General features: G+C 38.9%; 1 protein-coding gene across 9 annotated transcripts in view; it reads left to right on the top strand.

The window, feature by feature from the left end:
• PPP2R2C (protein phosphatase 2 regulatory subunit Bgamma) overlaps positions 1–20176 on the top strand; it is a 277566-nt gene that overhangs the window by 229995 nt on the left and 27395 nt on the right. For all 9 annotated transcript variants that reach the window (XM_024106885.3, XM_065598244.1, XM_065598245.1 and 6 more), the window contains one exon: positions 4483–4647. In XM_024106885.3, the coding sequence (XP_023962653.2) occupies positions 4483–4647 (165 nt within the window). The remainder of the gene's footprint in view (positions 1–4482; positions 4648–20176) is intronic.

Raw genomic sequence — 20176 nt, 5'->3', positions numbered from 1 at the left:
AATGGAGATGGAGATCGCATCTAGAAATGGTTTCTGTTCCAAGTGTTTTATGTATTTCAGCTGGGGAAATGGAATATTTAATTTCATTATTCAGCGTGGGGCTATTCATTTTGTACAATGAAGGGAAATTCATCAATACCATCTTCAGCTTCCAGAAAAATGATACTTGGTCTGACTGTTTCGCACACTCTATTTATATTTTATATCTTTCTCATCACTCAGCAATTATTCATCTTCTCCACTAACAGGTGAAATTCTTGCATCGAGTTACCGTAATTCCTCTGATCTCCTGAAAGCAATTCAATCACTGAAAGCAATTGCTTTTACTAACAGATTTCTTCAGACAGATTTACCAAATGCAAATAACCAAATAAAGGATATTTCTGCCCGTTAGAATTTTAAGAACATTTAGGGATACTTCATAATAGGTGGTAAATCAGTGTTACCACATCTTGGTATTCATTGTACTAACATTATTGATGATGGATTCCTGGAGAGGGATGCAAATGTGATACTGTAAGTAATTTCTTAGGAATGCCATTGAAATGCAACATTAATTCATGTCCTCTTGTTATGAAATGTCACCAGCTACTCCCATTCTTCACTGCCGTTTTTCTTTTTAAAACCAATTCAGTGTAATATATGATATGGTCAGTGTGAAGCCAGGCAAATTTATGATAATTTTATCTACACTTGCATATTGTTACTTTTAAATTTTAATTTCATTTTAATGCTTCTGAAATCTACAGGCTCAGGAAAGATCAAAGAGTAGTTGTAATTTCTGTGATGGGCCTGACCCTGCTCCCACTGAAATCAATTAAAGTTTTTCTGTCTACTTCAACAAGCACAGGGACTGGCTTAGTAAGACAACATATGACTTTTCTGGCCATTAATAAAACAACATTTTCCTATTATCTCATTCTCCAGGAATGTTCAAATTATCTCTTATGCCAATTGATTCAAATTTTATGTTTTGGGAAGCATAACAGCTGGGAAGGAGGGTCTTATGTTTAAGGCACTGCTCTGGGATTCAATAGATCTGTGTTCACTTCACAGCTCTATCGTGGATTTTCGGTGTGACCTTGGGCAAGCAACTTATTCTCTCTGCCCCAGTTCCTTATCTGAAGGATAGAATAGTAATACTTTCCTCTTCCGCAGGAGTGTTGTGAAAATAAATTCTTTAGTGTTTGGAAGGTTTGCAGACACTACAGCGATGAGGATCATGTGAGAATATAGTCTTACTCAGATACTCTGCCGTACTATTACTCTTTCTTTTCACTGTATGCCTGTAATGGTGTTCATTCACCACAAGAGCACTTCCTCCTCCTGGGCAGGCATGGCATAGCAGTTCTTCCTGCATGGCACATGCATGGCTAGTGGTCATTCCATCACTACAGAAATTTACAGTGCTCCCTACTCACAACTCAGCCCTTGGCTAGGTCACTATATACCCCCCCCTTTCCTTTCTGGGGTATCAAAGACTTGCTGGACTAGCTGTTCAGATTGCACCTCAAACAGTCTAGCACCACTTCCCAGTGGCTGGTAGGGGAACCCAGGTCCTTCCTCTACACTGGATTCCAGTCCAGCGACCCCATAACCATCAGCTAAGGTCTACACAGTCCCCCTCCTTGCTGCTGTTTCTCTGAGCTTCTTCCTACCCTGCCTTTTCAGGCTTTCTTTCTCCACAACTCCTCTGCGGTTGACCCTTCTTCCAGAGGCAGGATCCCAGGACTTATTCTCCCTGCTGGGTTTCCTGCTCCCAGAAAGTGACTACAGACTTTCTCCCTGCAGCCTCCTGGTACTACAAACTTTTCTTCTTTATAATCCGTTACCAGCTGGCCATCATCAGCAATTAGTATTTATCAATGCCTGGGCCTCCCATCAGGTGCATCTGTGAAGGTTAATGGGGCCCTTCTGGGCCACCTTCACCCCTTCGGAGCTGGTGTGGGAATGAATACAATACCTCCTCAACTACTGCTTTCTTAAAATCCTCTTCTTCTAGGAAATATTCCTTCCTCCTTTTCTTCACCAGAAATCTCTCTTCTCACTTCCCCTTTCCTGAGCTGTTGTTCCATATCTTCTCTTGTTTTTTATTTTTCTTGTCTTTCCCAGAGCATAAGATCACCAAAGCATGGGATCTATATGAATGGCTGTGACTGAGGAGTACCATATAAGTTATGCATCATATCAATTTTTAATAATAGTGATTGATTGGCTGATGTGTACATGGGATATTTAATTGGTGTGTTATATAGTTCAACTATGACCAGATAAGACTCAGAGCTACAATCCTTTTTTCACAGAAATTTACATTGATTTCAGTAATAAGCATTATCTTCATTGGGAATTTTCCACAATGGACTGCACTGCTGGAACTTAAATTTGTAGTGAAGCTAATAGTATATTCTATGTTTATGATTTTTTTCTTACCGAAATGGGACATTTGGGCAAATTTTCAGAGGTCCTTTACTCAGCACCTGAAATTGTCTACATATTTTCACATCTATAATTTGACACACACAGAACTCTGATTTATGCTTTCTAAATGCATTTGCCCGTGCAGATAGATTAGTTAGGCATCTACACAATTTGTATTCACAACTGCAGGACCCAAACCTGCTCCTATTATAGGCAATGACAAAATTCCCATTGATTTCAATGGGAGCAAGATTGGACTCATTTTGAAAAATTCTATTTGGAAAAGGTGAGACATGAAAAATTGGAGGCACTAGTTTTTTTTATACCATTTTTTGAAATTTAGCCCTCAGTGCGATTTTCAAAAGCAGCACACAAGCATGCACTCTTGTGCATGCACAAACCTTGATTTTTGCATTGAGACTGGTACATATTCACACTCATCAGTTTGCATACGTGCATCTGAGTTTGTATACAATTTGCATGTGAAAAAATGCACATACCTTTTTAAAAAGCCTCTCTAAGTTGCATAATGATGTAAGGCAGTGATTCCCATAATTTTAGGGCAACCATACAAATTGTCCAGACTACAGGCTTGATTCTGATTTTACATACCAGGGTAAATCAAGATTAACTCGTCAAACACGGTGGAGTTACACTGATGTAACTGCTGAGATCAGAATCTAGCTGAAAGTCTTTTAGCTATACTAGTTAGTGACCTTCTTGATATCCTTTACCAGTAAAAAGACTTTCTTGATACTTGCACTGATGGAGATAAGGGGTGGGTGGGAAACCTGTTAGGTCTTCCAGTCTATCTAGCTTCTGTGATCTATTAATGTATGTCAATGTCAATTATAACCAATTATTCCCCCTCCTTACATAGCATTTGCATCTTTTAGGTCTGAAATATCCTGGTGGCTCACATTCATCTACCATTTTGTGATAGCCCATGACACTTCTGAATGTCTGTTTACGGTTCTAATTCTATTTGCTGTTTCAGCAAAGAGCCTCTATCATCCTACAACTTTCCATCTCCTTGGCCCGAGATTCTAAGAACATGCACTACAAACAATATAAAATCAACTTCTTTTAGTACCACCGTCCAACCTCTAGGTCAGGGGTTCTCGCAAGAAAAGCCTCTGGAGGCCGCATTTGAGAAACACTGCTCTAGGTTATCTAACCACCCAGTGTTGTATATAGCATAGAATTAGGTTGAGAGGAAAGGAGTGTATTGGAAGGAGGAATTCCAAGCACAGAGAGGGGCATGGGTAAAGGTATGAAGCTGGGAATGGGAGAAGCAGACCCAAGGGAGGTTCTAGGAGAGAGGATTAGAGGAGAGGAGGGAATGAGAGGGAAAGAAAGAGGAAATAAGAGCAGTGGAGCAGGCTGGGGCAAACTGTGAAGCACTGAAGCAGAGGACAAGGGCCTTGACATTGATACAGCAAAGGACAAGAAGCCAGTGAAGGAGGGGATGATGAGGTCAAAAGAGTGGGAGAGGAAAGTTATCTTAGCAGCAATATTTTAAGTAGACTGGATGGAGGGAAAGTGAGATGTACAGAGGCTGCTATCTATACATCAGTGTTATCTGAGCTACAGCAGTAATTGCCACTGCAGTTATGGGGAAATACTGATGATTGTGATTTGCCAAGCAGTGCAGGGTATTTAGCTACTGATTCTCCTTTAGTTTAAATGAAAGATAGGTGATCAGATCCCCTGAACAGATCTGAAAACCTCAATTGCCATATCTCCATCACCAACACTTTACTGCAAATGTAGGCATATTAATGATACCCACAGTAAGGTATGTTAGATAATGGTCCTAGATTAATTTTGTTATGAAAATTTAATTGTCTCTGTGGTGCAACCTCAAATAAGAAAAGCTACTGCCAAACAGAATAATGCTGAATGTCTCTTCTCAAACAAATGAGAATGCTTTATTCAAAACTAATTTATTTGTCTGTAAACATGTGGAAAATGTCTGTACAAACATGCGGCCTTCAAAGAGGTGGCAAGATTCATAACTTACTTGTAACCAATTTAATTTTCCTTAATAAAACCTCCATTCAGACATTGTAGATATAAAGCCAGCCAACATGGAGGACTTGACGGAAGTGATTACTGCATCCGAGTTTCATCCCCACCATTGCAATCTCTTTGTCTACAGCAGCAGCAAAGGATCCTTGAGACTCTGTGACATGAGGGCATCAGCCCTCTGTGACAAACATTCCAAACGTAAGTTCCTAAGCTATGTTTTGCTGCAAACACTTGTTAATGTTCATCATTTGTAGATAGTGCATCTCTGTGTATGTACTGGAGTGCAACATGTTACGAAATGTGCTAGCATGTCAGTTGCAGACATGCTAAAGAAAACAAAACAGTGACAAAAACTGAGCAAACCATTGAATCTATACAAGAGTTATTTAGGGACTTGATTGGAAGCACTTCTCTAACTCCTCCTTCTTGCAGTTCATACTACAAACATAGCTGAGTGAAAAGTCCACAACCCTCTATCAATAGACAGATGGTTCTGAACAATTTAGATAGACTCTTCACAAAGAGACTATGAAAGTACTGTTTAGTATGGATGTGCATCTGCTATTTTAAAGTGCAGATTTGAGTTTTGGGGCAAGCATATTTTGTCCATCCAAACTATAAAAAAAAAAATCAAGGGAAGAATTTTCAGGGTGCATGAATGTTAAGGTATCACTTGAAGTTTTGGCCCCAATTTTTTCAGATAAATGTAATTTCTAAGCATTGTTTTTGCTCAACTAAACAAATGAAGTAACTAATAATATATAAGGCATATAATATAGGAAAGGAGGTTATTTCAAAATTGAACAATAAAAGGAATAAAACGTTGTGGTACTATAAAAAGTATTCTGTAGTTGGTCTAATGTGGATGTATATAGCTTGTGAAATTCATATCAAGAAGCTGTAGCTATTTCACCTGATGACCAAATGAGGAATGTGGAATCTGCAAATGGAAAAAGGGAGTTATCTTAAATTCATGATGGTACCAGAATATAAATTACCATGAAGCTGTCTTCTTTCATGAAGAGTCTATGAAGTGAGGTATGGAATACATTACAGTACGAAATAATCTGGCTATCAGCTCCTTAGAGTCCAAATAGGAGAGCATAGACATATGGAATCCTTTGAAACCCAGCTGGAGAATGGATTAAGTGTGATAGGTGTAAAGATATCAAGGTGATATGATGGAGAGGGCATTTGCCATGGAGCAGCTTTTTAAATGGACCGAGGTTAGTACATAATGAAAGAGAAAACTAAACCAATAAATGGCACTCACGTTACCTGGTTCTGACGTGTTTTCTTGCATGGGGCGAGGGTAAAATATTGAACCTAAAGATAAATGGTTAAATTATAGCTCTGACTGCCAGTGGGAAAACCTGTGGAGAAGCTTAGCAGCTCTAGTGCCCACGTAGTGGTAAAAGGGAGACCTAATGGGACATTCAGGGAGCAGCACTTACTATACTTGTACAAAAAGTGTACTATGTGCCTTCTCCCACTGCTTCCCACCTGATACGAGTTGATACACTGGGAGGATGGGGCCTGGCTACATCTCTAATCTGCCCTATGCAGTTCTGTCAGTTCTAGTGCTTTTGCAGGTCTTTTGTTCAGAGAGCGTACGCAGACAAACCATGAAGCAGGCGAACAGTGGACTATGAGTACCATACATAGGGAGTTAAGAATGAAACAGGTGCAAAAAAATTTTTAATGGTACAAGACTTGCCACACCTCAAATATTTATCTAACTAGGACTCTGAATTTTGCTGGAGCTACTAAAAAGTAGAAGTTAAAGAAGATCTTTAATTTTTGTTTATAATTAAGTCAGCATGAACGGGTGTGTAACAGCGTGGCACCCACCTCTTGTGAGCGCTCCCTTCTGGTCAGGTGTGTCTGCACTTCTCTGAGTTTATGGTGACCCCCTTCTGGCAGTTTCTCTAGTTTCTAGTGACTCAGCCCTCTGGCCAAGTCACTCACAGTCTGTACAGAACACAAGTCAAACAGATCCCTTCTTGGGTATTAGTCCAATGTCTTTAAGCACTCCTGGCCCTGGTAGGGGACCATGCCCCCAGGGCTTCCTCCCTAGAGATTCTTTGCCCACTCTAGTCTGTTCTGGCCCCAGCTCTCCGGCTGGGCCTCTTAACAGTTCAGATCACCTTCTGGGGGTTTATCGCTGTCTAATTGTAAGCCACTTCCCCAGTGGCCTATGGGGACCCAGGCCAGCACACTACTCCAGGTTCTAGCACAGGGATCACCATGTCTCTAACAAAACTGCTTTCAGTTTCCTGGGCCACTTCCCTGCAGCCCCAGCCTTCACCAGTGCTTCGGGGCTCTTCTATATTCAGCCAGGAGCTCTTTCTCTCTCTCCCAGTCCCTGCCAGCACTGAGCTGTCCATGGTGCTACAGTTCCCTTTAGCCAGCCAGGAGCATCATCTGAACTCCTCTGACACAAGCAAGGAACTGATGCTGGTCTGCACTGTAGCTCCTTTTATACTAGCCTGCAACCCTCTAATTGGTTAGCCCCTTGTAGCCTCCTGATTGGCTGCCGATTTCTCTAGGCTGCTTGAAGGACTTAGCTCCACTGCTCCTTTCAAGACCCTGAGGCAGGACCCTGAGGCCTCCTGCAGGGGGCTTCTGGGCCCTAGTCATAGGGTGCATAAAAATGAAATCCAGTCTGCACTTCATACAGTGCATGAACTGAAATAATTACTACTGTAACAAAGGGAACATGTGCTATGTGGGATCACACCAGCCTGTGAATTTTTTTCCTTCCTGCTTTTCACAAAATACTTGAATGCATATAGAGCTATTATATTTATCTAGACCCAAGTTCCCATTTGATTCTCTTCCTGTTTCAGTAGCAATTGCCATGTGTATGTGATTAAAACTATAGATGAAATCATTTTCGTCCTTTGTCCAAATATAAAAAATTCCACTCACATCAGTGTTCAGATAGGCCCAGTACTGATGTAGGGCCTGATCACTGTCCCATGGAAGTCAATTTCAGAATCCCCATTGGCTTGACTAGGAAGAAAACTGGGCCCATTATTGTATTATTCCATTCCTTCATATTAGTGGAGATGCCTAGTATCTTCATGGTTTTCTGGCTATTGAGATACATAGAGCACAAAATTCAATGTAAATGAGAGCGCTGCGGCAGAAATGTGTACTGTGACTAGGCCAGGGGAAAAGTGGCCCAAAACATCATGTGGAGGAGGAGCAGAATGGGGAGCTCCTCCTCCTAATAATCTAACAGCTGCTGAGTTGCTCTGTGCTTGTTACTGCAGGTTGGCACCGGCACATTTTCTTGAGCTCACAACCTGTTTTCTCACAGTCTGCTGAGATCTGAGCTAGTGTCATGTGGCCAGTTCCAATGAGAAGCTGAGAACCTGACGAACACCTGTTAATTATCATGGAGCCAAATCCTAGGATTGAGCCTTTCTCAGGCACTCTAAGCTTCATAGAATCAGGCCTTCAATGTCTACTTGACATTGTTGAAGTCAATGGGAGGTTTACAGAGTAACTGGAAATCTTTCTTGTGTAAAGGGAACACAAAAAGCATACATACCACTCAGCTCCCACTGAAGTCTTTTGAGTCAGACAGGTCTTATTAATAGGAAATAAGCATTTGAGGGCGTAAATTCACTGTAAGTGGTGCATAGGTCTCTGCACAGGGGTGAATTTCTTTAGGAGTAGACACTGAGTAAAACCGTCATGATTGAGCCCATCAGATGCAAGGAAAAAAACATGTTCTTAGCATTGGTTAGGATTGTTTATTGCTTATTCCTAGAAAATAACCTTCCACAATAATTTTTGGTGGTATTTTGCCTTTGTTGGCTGTATACCTTTGTACTTTGAGGGGAAATCAGATGTCATGAGGAAAGAAGAGAGCGTGACAGAATTTGGTCTTAGTTTTAAGTTTTTCTGTCCTGCTTACATTGTTTTCTTCCATAATACTTTCATTTCTTCCTATTAATAGGGCCTGTCTGCCCCTGTAACACAGTGCCAAATGCCAATCATAACCTATTAAAACAATAATACAGGAACCCTGAATGAAAAGAAGGCATTTTATGCCAGAAGGGAAAGCAAGGTCTAATGGTCATTGATTAAACCCTATTTTCCAGATCTGTGAGTTAGAAAATAGCCCTTTAATGTAGCATTGCTGCACTAAACTTGAGTCAAGCTCATTAAGAAACTGAGTGTGGAGCATGTACAACAGAAAAATTGATAAGGTTAATGATAGAACTTTCAAAGCATTACAAGGAAGAGTACTGAGGACTGCCGATTGGATTGGTTTGATTATAGCTCACCCTGACATGCAACTCTAGTTCCATAAACTGTGCAGCAGTCTAAAGCATTCATCTTAAAATAAATCAGCCAGGCTTTCAGATGTTAGCAGGACAGTCTCTTTGATATCTGCACCATTAATTTTATACCACTATACACCCGTTTTACAAATGATTTCTGTGTATTCCCAATACCCTCCCCAGGCCAACTCAGCTTGCCCTTATGCAACCTTTCCCCATAAGTTACTCCACTCTCCCGTATTTAGAACAGTTTCTTTGACCTAGGGCATGATGCAACCTCACTCTCCTACTTCAAATCTCCCCTCAAAATTCACTTCTTCTAGTCAGTTTTCAGTCACTGACCTTCTCCAGAGTCCCTTTTCCAGACACTGTCCCCAGAATAAAATATATTACAGTATTATCAGAAATAAACAAAATCCAATGAGTAGCTTTTATAAGATCGTATGAGTAATAAGCCTATCTCATGAACTGTTACTGTTTTACACTCCTTTCTCTTATGCTTCCCTCCCCACCTTTTAAATTTAATCCTTTTCTGTGTTGTCTAATGTAGATTTCAAGCTTTTTGAGGCAGGAACCTTCATTTGTAGGTATCTATGCACCATGCACATAGATAGTACTGTATAAATATATACTTAGTATGGGTTACACTAAGTACATTAACGCAGTATGGTAAAAAATCTTGAAGGCTGCTACATTGCTAGACAGAGAGGTCAAAGTCCTTAGTATATTCATAGACTAGAAACCAGCATGGGCAGTAGCAACACTGGAAAATTTCCCCCAACAATGTGTCACAACCCTGACCAGAAGGATGCAAATCTTGGGACAAGAGGGTTTCATGCCCATTCATATAGTGTTGCCCCTGCCAGGACTACTAATAGGCTGCCAATTAGGGCAGTTAGTTGTGATGTGGACAACTGTGTCCTAGGCACTGGTCTGAGACCACCAGATCTATTTACATAGCTCACTGAAAGATCATCAAATACTAACGTTCTGGGGCAGCTCTGTTTTTTGCCGCCCCAAGCACGGCAGTCAGGCAGTCACGTGGATTCGGCAGCGTTTCTGCGGATGATCTGCCGGTCCTGAATTGCTGCCGAAGCCGCGGGACCAGTGGACCTCCCGCAAGCATGCTACCCTCACGGCGACTGGCACGCCGTCCCCCGCGGCTTGCCCTCCCAGGCACGCGCTTGCTGCGCTGGTGCCTGGAGCGGCCCCTGCTAACATTTGATAAACAACTTTGAAATGTTCATTAAAGTGTGTCCGTATTGGAGCCATGTCAATGTTCACCTACTTTTGCTAATGGACCACATGCATCTGGCTCTGATCATCCTTCTCTTTATACATGACCTACTTCTGTAGGCCTACATTTTCAGTCTAAAGCTTTAGTTTAGAAGCAAGTGCAATATCAATACTCAAGCTATTTTAATTAAGAGTCTGAGTTCAATACATATTTCTAAATGTATAGCTGTTTTACTTCGGGTTGGGCAGGACCACTCCTCCTTTAACAGGTGTTTGAAGGTTAGAATGAAGAATTGGACAGACAGCTAGAGGCAAAAGATAGGGAAAAAATATGCCACTGTGAATAAATAATGAGAGTCACTGGAGACTTGGCACAGTTTATGCACTTTTGAAAATTCAGCCCTATAGGATGTAATCAGTTTAAATCACATATTTTGTTTAAAGTTGAATTTTCTTTTACCTCTGGATATTCCTATAGACTATAAAATATGTACTTCTTCCATGTTGTGTTTTAAATCAGCTAACTCAGCTGATTTAAGATACTTGTAGAGATCCATTGCCAACATGCAAAGTGTGCCATATGAGGGAGGAACTGTGTTGAAGTGATTGAAGCAAGGAAGATGGAATCTGTTTAGTTATAAGCAATACCAGAGTGTCCTATGGAGCTTTCAGAAGTTTACAAACTCCCCTAGCACATAACTCTCATGGCTTATAAATTTCCATCAGAGTTCAGGCTTTCAACTCTAAAAGATTTCACATGATTGAGAAACAAGGGCTTCAAGCAGGAACCACTTAAAAACACCCATTTGGTCTCCATGCATGGCCTGGTGTATTAAGAACAGAGGAAGATCTTAAAATGAGAAGGCGAAATCACCCACCACAGGAGGCCTGGGAAATGTTCTACTTGGAAATGTTTGCAGTTTTTGATGAAAAATGATGAAAACATTGCTTATTTTAATCATATTTTAAAACTAAGTACGTGTTGCTGCAGGTGTTTGTATGTTATCAGTATACAAGTGGTCCAGATTTTCACAACTTGAATATGAAGAATGAGCGGGCATATTGCTTGCCTAGTTTATATACACAATTACATGAATTTTGCATGCAGGTCATCACTTGGACATCTGAGAGACCATTTGCACACATTCACCAGCAACTGCCCATGCAGTTCTGAAAATCTAGACCATAATCAACAGTACAAAGTTCAGTAAGATTGATGCCCTTTCAGTAAGTTTCATGCACTTTCCTCCTTACAATGGTCAGCACTTCTTCTGAACTTCAGCCAGTTACTCCCAGTCTGGCAATTAGAGGAATCACATACCTTCTCTTTTGTTGATAGAATCTAGAGATACTAAACTCAAGAAAGCTAAAGCAGCCACCAAACCATAGAACGAGACAAAGAAACCAGAAAATAAAAGGAACACATTGATTTTTTAAATCAAAATAACATCCTTTGAAAGGACACTGGGATTACATAGTAGTGACAGTTTTTTGACCTCCAACTGAATATGGATTATCCTTCATTTGAAACAAAGAACAACCAGACACACACACCTACAAACCCTGACAGAATGTCCCTGCTGGATTTGCTAATTAATATTGACCTTTCCAAATGAATGTTGCTTGTTGTAGGACTGGAAAAGAGAGAACTTATGTTCCTTTTGTGTGAGCTTTACATTTAAGAAATTATCTTCTGATTACTGCTTCTGTCCTCATGCAAGTCTGTCATCAGACTGGTGCAGGTAGAGGGGTGAGGGGGAGGGAATATTCACATTATGTGTGTTCAGATGCAGCTGTAAAAGTAGGTCTGTTCCAAGTGAGAACTGTGAGGTCATGTGACGTACAAAAAACAGTTCAACTTAATCTGAGCTCTCATAACACTTCACTCACATGTGTTAATAAAGGTTTGCTTTCCATATTGAAGGTCTGGACTTGGGCTTTAAGACTGTGTTGATAATGCATGTATCCATTGTTCCATCATGTCCCCCATTTTATGTAACTTAGATATAAAAATGTGCCCACATTTTGGTAATTTTACTTCTCATAAATTTCCTAATTACAGTTGTCACTAAAGATCTATCACTCCAACTTTACACATAGTGAACCCAATCCTGTAAAGGGTCCTTCTTTGTGCAGAAATCTCCCTGGATTCAGTAGGAAATACCCTGTGGAGCATCTGCAGGATTGAGCCCCATCAATGTAAGATTGTCTTTGGTGTAGAGCACTTCTGTGATAATAATTTAAAATAGATAATGAAAATTAGGAATTGCTCCTGCAGAAAGACAGTTATTAGTTATGCATCTTTCCCCTTGATTATGCAAATATATTAAAATTAAATAAAAGTAAAAAGAAAATTGTCTGATTTATGTACTTGTAGCTATCAAAGAGTAAGAAAAAATATAGTACTGAAGCAGGCATAAATGATTTATGATTAAAAAGGTGTTTCATTATCCTCCCAAAACACATACACCCAGTTAGAATAAATAATTACTGTAAGATTTCTTTAATTATTCAATTAAAACTTCTGTCTTGTTTTTTATTGCAATTTAATATATTTAAATAAACATCTTCCATTGTCTTTCCAAATTTCCATTTTTCGTTCAAGATGGGGGGAGGAATTGTTTCTCCCAGTCTTAGGCCCCAATCTCTGTGATTTATACATGTGCTTAACTGTACGTACCAAGTAGTCACATGTCCCATTAACCTACTCAAAGTTAAACATGTTTATAAATCTTTGCAAGATTGCGGTTTAATGATGCTCTGCCTGTAAGATTACCCCATCCCTTCCCCCATTTCCTTGCATGTGATTCTTTAGCACCACTCTTTATTAACAAACTCCCTAGTGAAGCAACATTTAATATAAGCATCTCTACAGTGAAGCTCTCCCCCATTGATCTTTACGTATTGATCTAGTTCAGCCCTCTTGCACTGTCCCTTGCATCTTGTGACAAGTTGCAGCAACTCCCTGTAGAATACCAGATAGTAAAACAGATTCTTAGATATTGATTTGATGGTTTACATTTAAAATTCATACTGTCTAGCTGTATTGATGAGAAGTCTTGCTTTTAATCCTGGGTCACTGGCCAGAGGTGGTTGGTATTTTCAATCTAAAGGGGAGGTGGGATTATTTTGTGAGAAATTTTACCTTTTATCATATAAGGACAGATAATGACATGAAAGTGAAATGGATATGCAGCCCTCAAAACTAATTTTTGATGTTTATGCATTTCACTAAAGTATTTGATTTAAAACAGGTTGGGAATCTGAGAAGATTAGGGTTAATATAGCATAAAACACATGGGTTAAATAGTTGTCATTAATTAATTACCCAGGCTATATTTCATATGAAATCATTGAACTTCATGTTTCTTAGCTAAAGTAGACTCAAGAATACTTATAAATGAATATATTTTATTAATAAATATTGACTTGAAAGATGAACAGGAAATTACAAAAAAAAGCAAAACAAAGCTGAATTATGAGAGGGTTTACAAAGTAAGAATAAGAAGTTAAAATGTAAAGAACTAAAGAATAAAAGTACATGAATATTAGTAATCAAAATCTTATCACAAATTGTTAAAGCAATGCCAAGCGCCAGAGACTTTCTCCATTGGTATTGATTTTATGTGGAAGGCACTCAGACATTACGGGGATGGGCAGCAGTATAACATCCTAAAATAATTCTCTGTGATTCTAGGGAGAGGATTTTGGTACCAGTATGGAAACTATGGCTAGTTAGTGCAGGACCTTGCATATTTGCTAGTCAAGCTTTGTTTCAATAAGAATTTATTGAACTGTCAGTGGCAGCTCAACCAAAAATTATTCCAAAGTTAGAAATTTGAACCATGACTTACTTAATACAATAGAGGGAGACAAGGTCGGAAAGGTAATGTCTTTTATTGGGCCAACTTCTGTTGGTGGAAGGGACAAGCTTTTGAGCTACACAGAGCTCTTTTTTTCTTTTTCAGATCTGGGGAAGGAAGCGTCTGCTTCCAACTCCAGACCTGAAGAAGAAAGAAAGCTTGTAGCTTCTACCAACAGAAGTTGTCCCAATAAAAGATATTACTTCACCCACCTTTTCTGTCTCATATCCTGGGATCAACTCAGCTACAACAACACTGCTAACTATTAATACAGTTTCATTTCAGTTCTAAATTACCACACCTAGGTAAGGATAATTAATAACTAAGCTTTCGCCTCTCTCTCGCACGCGCACACATGCACACCCAAATACCACATGTTAATCCCAAGTATGCACTTAATGATTCAAAAATACTTTTAGTTTCTTCTAAAATTAAAAAAAAGGTACAATTACAGGTGATCTGTAACTGTAATCTTGGTCTACAATAACCCCTTACAATACTTTAACCAAATGTTAAAACAATAGTAAAATCCTCAGCCAGATTCTCAACTAGATTCTCTAAATTGGCATAGTTCCATTGCAATGAAAGGAGCTGTACTGATTCACATAATTTGAGGATCTGGCCCCTTTTCTTTAAAACCAGACATTAATTAGTTCAAACTTCTCTATCTTTGTCTGAAAAGTTGTCAATTTCATTTGACACAACTGAAGATGTACTGTCCCTATGCTCTAGTTTCACAGCACCTAAGCACAGTTAAAGTACGTACCATGCTGAACTAATGTAATGAATGTTCTAGGCTCAAGACTCTTCATTAATCACATATTAAATCAAAATATTTTTGTAGACCTATTGAATGAATCTTATTAGTGAAAGAGAAGTAAATACATATTATGGGTCAGATCCTCAACTGTTATAAATCAGCATACAGAATACACTGATTTATATTAGCTGATGATTTGTCCTGTATACATTTAAATCATTTACAAGCTTTTAAACTCAAGGTCATACTTTCTGAAGGGCATTTAACTTAGAAAAAACAATTAATCAGCCGAAAATAAAACTACATGTATAAAAGTCTTTATTACCTATCAAGCAGAATGAATGTACATAAATTCTCCAGCTCCATTTGAAAACTTGCAATGGCTGGTCTCAAAATTCCATTAATGTCAAGGTACCATTATTTCAAGTAGTATTGTATGCCTTCCACTGAGATCACTGAGGTCTTCCCTCAAGGATTTAAAAGAAGGAATGAGTTAACTTAGATTGTACGCTCTTTGGGCCTGGGACTATCTGTCTTGTGTTTGTATAGCAGCTAGCATAATGGGGTCCTGGTCCATGTCTGGCTCTCCTAGATGTTTCTGCAATATAAATAATTAAATATAATAATATGGTGCTTATCTGGAGCACATCTTGAGTTACTCCCAGAAGGAAGTGCCAGCTAAGTGGCCAGCTAAGGATCCAGTTCTTAGTTTTTCATCCTGGTTTTTGGGCTAGTGAAAAGCCAGGTGTTTTCAGCTAGGGAAGCAAACAGCTTAAGTCATCCTAGCTGAATCAAAAGAACCACCATACTTATGACATGACTTTCCATAAGTCCAGTCAGAGAAGATTGCATTTGCATGTTCTGTGGAACATCCTTTTATGTCATTTATGAGTTCATCTTTTGCACAGTAGAATCTCATGCCATCTATATGGAGTCTCCATCATCTTGCAGGACTACTTTTGTTTTTTATGGTTTTCTGATAACTACATGTTATCGGATGTATGTAGGCATGATTCAGCTTTACCCTGAATCCATTCTGCTTTGAAATAGCAGAAAACTTGTTTTTGTCTATAATCCTGCTCTTGATCTGCAGTAACACAAATTCCAAGGCTCACCTCTCTTGTTTAGAATTATGTGACATTATCATCAACCTTACTGTTTGCTTGTTTTAGTTTACTGGTATTTCAACTGTAGAAAAGCCTGGCAGTTACCACAGAGTTCCTGGGTCTTGATAACAGCTCTTTTCAGAGATTGTGCTGTCTAGGTCTCTCCTTTTTAGTTCTGTGAAAGACTAATTTAACTCTGTTCAGTTGACATTTATTTTATCCTACCAATACACTATTTCTTTCATATGAATTTATAACTGTGTAGCATAGCTTCAGATAATAGATGGTTATTCTAACACCATCACCCATTATATCTTAGGGGGTTGTTATTGTTTTAATTTTAAAACAGATCACTTGGTTTTTTGAGTAGCATTATTAATATTTCTATTTTGAAACTGCATGTCCTATAGCAATGCTTTGATGAGCCTGTGCTTTATGTCAATTGAGTCAGAGGTATGGAGGACAGAAACTCTCTATCTTGGGGGGAAAGTAATTGTTTTCAGAAAGTTTGAAGCGTTACACCAGGTCTTTTTATGAGATATAAAGTATCATGGATATTTCTTTTCAATTGTTTAAGATACAAATGTTTGTGCTGTGTTGCACTGAGGCAGTACTGCATCCGTATACTGTGAAGTGTGTGTGTGTGTGTGTGTGTGTGTGTGTGTGTGTGTGTGTGTGTGTGTGTGTGTGTGTGTGTGTGTGTGTGTGTGAAGAATCATGAACAGGCTAAAATTTTGACACTTGAATGATTAACATTAAGCAACCAAACAAAAGTGGGCTGATTTTCTGTGGTGCAGAATACCCACCGCTCCCATTGAGCCTAGTAAAAACTGTGTGTGCCCACTGTCTCAGAAAATCAGTCCAGCCAAACAAAGGAAAACATTCTGCAAGAATGTAACTTTTTTTAATATACTTTCATCAGGTGTAAATTATGTTTTGGCTCCTCATGGGAAAGAGAACACATGACTTCTAAAATATCCATTTAGTTCCAATCTGTTTTACACACCAGAATAGGTGCTCTCACATTTTTTCCATAGTGGAGAGTGCATAATACCAGTGTTGTTTTGTAGGACCACCTCCCTTTTATTCCCAATCGCTTCATATCCCTGTTTCATCTACAGCAATTGCATATGTGGAAAATAATATTGGGAAACAAAGTATTTTAGCTGTATTTTACTGTAATTTAGCATCCGGAGATGAGGAAGAATTTGATGCCAGAGATGACTGGCTGTCTCTCCACACACCATCAGCAACTACTCTGTGGAGCACCTGTGGGCCACAAATCACAAACTGAAAACTTCTGTTTTCCCTGGCACCTAAAATATATGTATATTTGAATATAAGGTGGAATAAGCAAGTCCAATTTGCATATTATCATCTATTTTGGCAATTAATATAAAATAAAAACATTTTTACATCAAACACACAAATGGGAAGAGTTAAAGTTGTGCATTCAGCATTGGCTTCTGTAACTCATTAACTTTTTAGTAGTTGATTCCTCATCAAAGTTACACGAATATTAGATTTTTTTCATTGAATACAAATGATGTAATTATAGGGGAGATTTTCAAAGGCACAAAGGACTGTTAGGTGCTGAACTCTGGTTGAAAATCAATGGGACTTGGGCGCCTAACTCCAGCTCGTGCCTTTGAAAATCTTCCCCTACATATCCCTCTATATCTTTACATAATGTATAATTCCACATGGAACAATATGAAGAAACACTAAAGTTGCAGTTAAGGACTTTTAAGTCAGGAAATTCCCAAGGTCAATATTTCACATGGAACCTGAACTCTGCCCCATTGTACTTCTGTGTATGCCACACACAGAGTCTGTACAAATCACTTATATACAGCATTAGTGTCTAGTTCACTGTGCACTTTAGATGATGCATCTTACATGGATGTAGGGAAAAAAACTTGTCATATATTATATAGTTTAAGAAATAGTATGTGATCATATAACTAACGATGATTGTATGTATTTAAAATTGTCTTGATAAAGTAAATTAGTATGTTATCAACATAACAGTGATATTGCATTCAAAATGAGTATCAGTCTGACTGAATGACAATGTGTATTGTTGACAAAACTGCTGCCTACCAGCACAGGCTGTCCCTATTCAGATGAGTAAGCCCACCGACATGTGAGTAAGGAGTTGCAAAATCAGGCCCAAGTTAAAATGGTGAAAAGGCAAGCTACAGAGGTATTATGTTACACACACTGACCTATATTGTCTCCTCCTCTCCTACATTAAGAAACCTATGGAAAGGCAAAGAAATCTGGATTTCAACTCATGGAGTTTCCTTCAGATTTTTCTTAGAAGGAAGCAATATGATTTTAGGCTGCAAATTGTCTACAGGCTGTAGGGGAGCAATATTCTGGAGCACATCCATCAACCCAATCTTTCCCCTTTCCGCACTCAGACATTTTTCTGTGAAAATAGGTACTGTTTTTAAATCTGTAGCAAGAAGCCAGGGAGATCAGAGGGGGCTAGAAGAGGTTTAAGGCGGAAGTTCTGCAGTGAAGCAAAATTTAAGGGCTAATGCTCTTTGTTTATTCTAATAAAGTCCTTGGGAAGTGTTAGAAGAAGATAACTTTCTCTGTCATTCTTTATCATTTTCACATAACCGCTCCCTTATAAGCTGCAGAGCCTGACAGATGGGGGATTATTCCACAGAGCCACTGATCTCCCTTGTACATGCTGTTTTCCCTACTTGTTCCTGCATATGGTCCTCTCCACTGTGTCAGGCAGTGAGATTAGTAGGGTAGAAACAAAAGAAAGAAGTGGGAAGTTATTGAGTTTAAATCTACAGAGTCACAAAGATAGGAAATCAAACTTTTGTAAAATATTTTGATTTGCTATAACTTGTGTGAAACAAATAACTGCATCAGATTAATTCATAGCTAATGATAGCACTGCCTCTACCATCAAGACCATATTTAAATCTCGGTACTGTTAAATGAAAATTCAAATGACACACGATTACTGATGATCGTGTTCATCAGCTTGTGCAATGGTTTGCATTTGGACAATTAGCGTTAGCATTTTGATCGAATTAACATTGAGAAGGGACAATTGCATTTGGAGTATGAAATCCATTTTTTCATAACTGAAGGTAGACAGTTAGAAGTTATCAAAGTTATTTAGCAGTTGCTAGAGAACTATAACTTGGTTTTTAAGCAGCTTTCAGCAAAACTCTGTTTCCAATTCCCAGTTTAATGAGGCAGCTTTGCACTCTCTTGATCCTAGGCTACTGGTCTTCCAATGTGAATTAGAGAAGACCAAAGGCTGCTTTACCTTACACAGATGATAATGACTCCAGCAAACTAATATAGCAGGCAGAAATGCTCAGTGTGTTGGTATGCCCTAGCTACTCCTCTTTCCCCTAGCATGTCTCTTATATCCGCTGCACACAGGGGTGTTATAGAGGTCACAAAACCACCCAAAGATGCTCCCTACACTGAGATGATCTTCCTGGGGCTAGCTACTCTGTTTAAAGGAGTTGCTTACAGCAGAGCAGGGCTACTAAATTCCATTTCCTCTCATATAAAGAAAATACCTTTTAAAAAAGGTGGTGAACCTTGACTTTAATACCTACATCAATATTTGCAAATAAATAACCTCATGATTTATAAAAAGAAGAACAGGAGTACTTGTGGCACCTTAGAGACTAACAAATTTATTAAAGCATAAGCTTTCGTGGACTACAGCCCACTTCTTCGGATGCATCCGAAGAAGTGGGCTGTAGTCCATGAAAGCTTATGCTCTAATAAATTTGTTAGTCTCTAAGGTGCCACAAGTACTCCTGTTCTTCTTTTTGCGGATACAGACTAACACGGCTGCTACTCTGAAACCTCTCATGATTTATAGTGTTCAAGGTATTTACTGTAGTAAATATAGGAAAACCGGGAATACTGTAGATGATGAGAGAACCCTAAGTATTTCCCTTAAATAAGGGCCACTATTGTACATGACCATTATGACTATGTAATGAAATAGAGAGCAAACCAGTTCTGATCTAACTCCTCTTGAAATCATTAGCAGAACTCAACCAGAACTGTAGAGCTTTTAAGCTGAGAAGCACGGAGAAAACTAATCACTGCCATAAATGAAAGAGCATTTTAGTGGCTTTTTTCTTTCCTGGTTTTAATAACAACTTTACATCATAATTAGGAGGATGAAATTCCTGCCATTCACAATACACGGTTTGGACAGATTAAAGGGAAGAGGTGTGAGAGATGATAATTGCTTTGTGCTCATCAGACTTCTATTGAAAACTTGACAGGATAATTACAAAATATCTACCTTACTGAACGTCTCCGCACATTTTCAGAGAGCTGTTTAAAGGTGTTCGTTTACTCTCAGGCTGAAAAGTTTTTTCTTTCTTTCTTTTCTCTTTTGATGTAGTTAATTATCATTTAGATTTGTTGTATGTGTTTAAATATAGAGAGTCTATTCTC

Source organism: Chrysemys picta, chromosome 5, assembly GCF_011386835.1.
Source record: "Chrysemys picta bellii isolate R12L10 chromosome 5, ASM1138683v2, whole genome shotgun sequence".
Classification (NCBI taxonomy): Eukaryota; Metazoa; Chordata; order Testudines; family Emydidae; genus Chrysemys; species Chrysemys picta.
The sequence above is the reverse complement of the archived record's forward strand: the minus strand, read 5'-3'. Positions and strand labels throughout refer to the sequence as shown.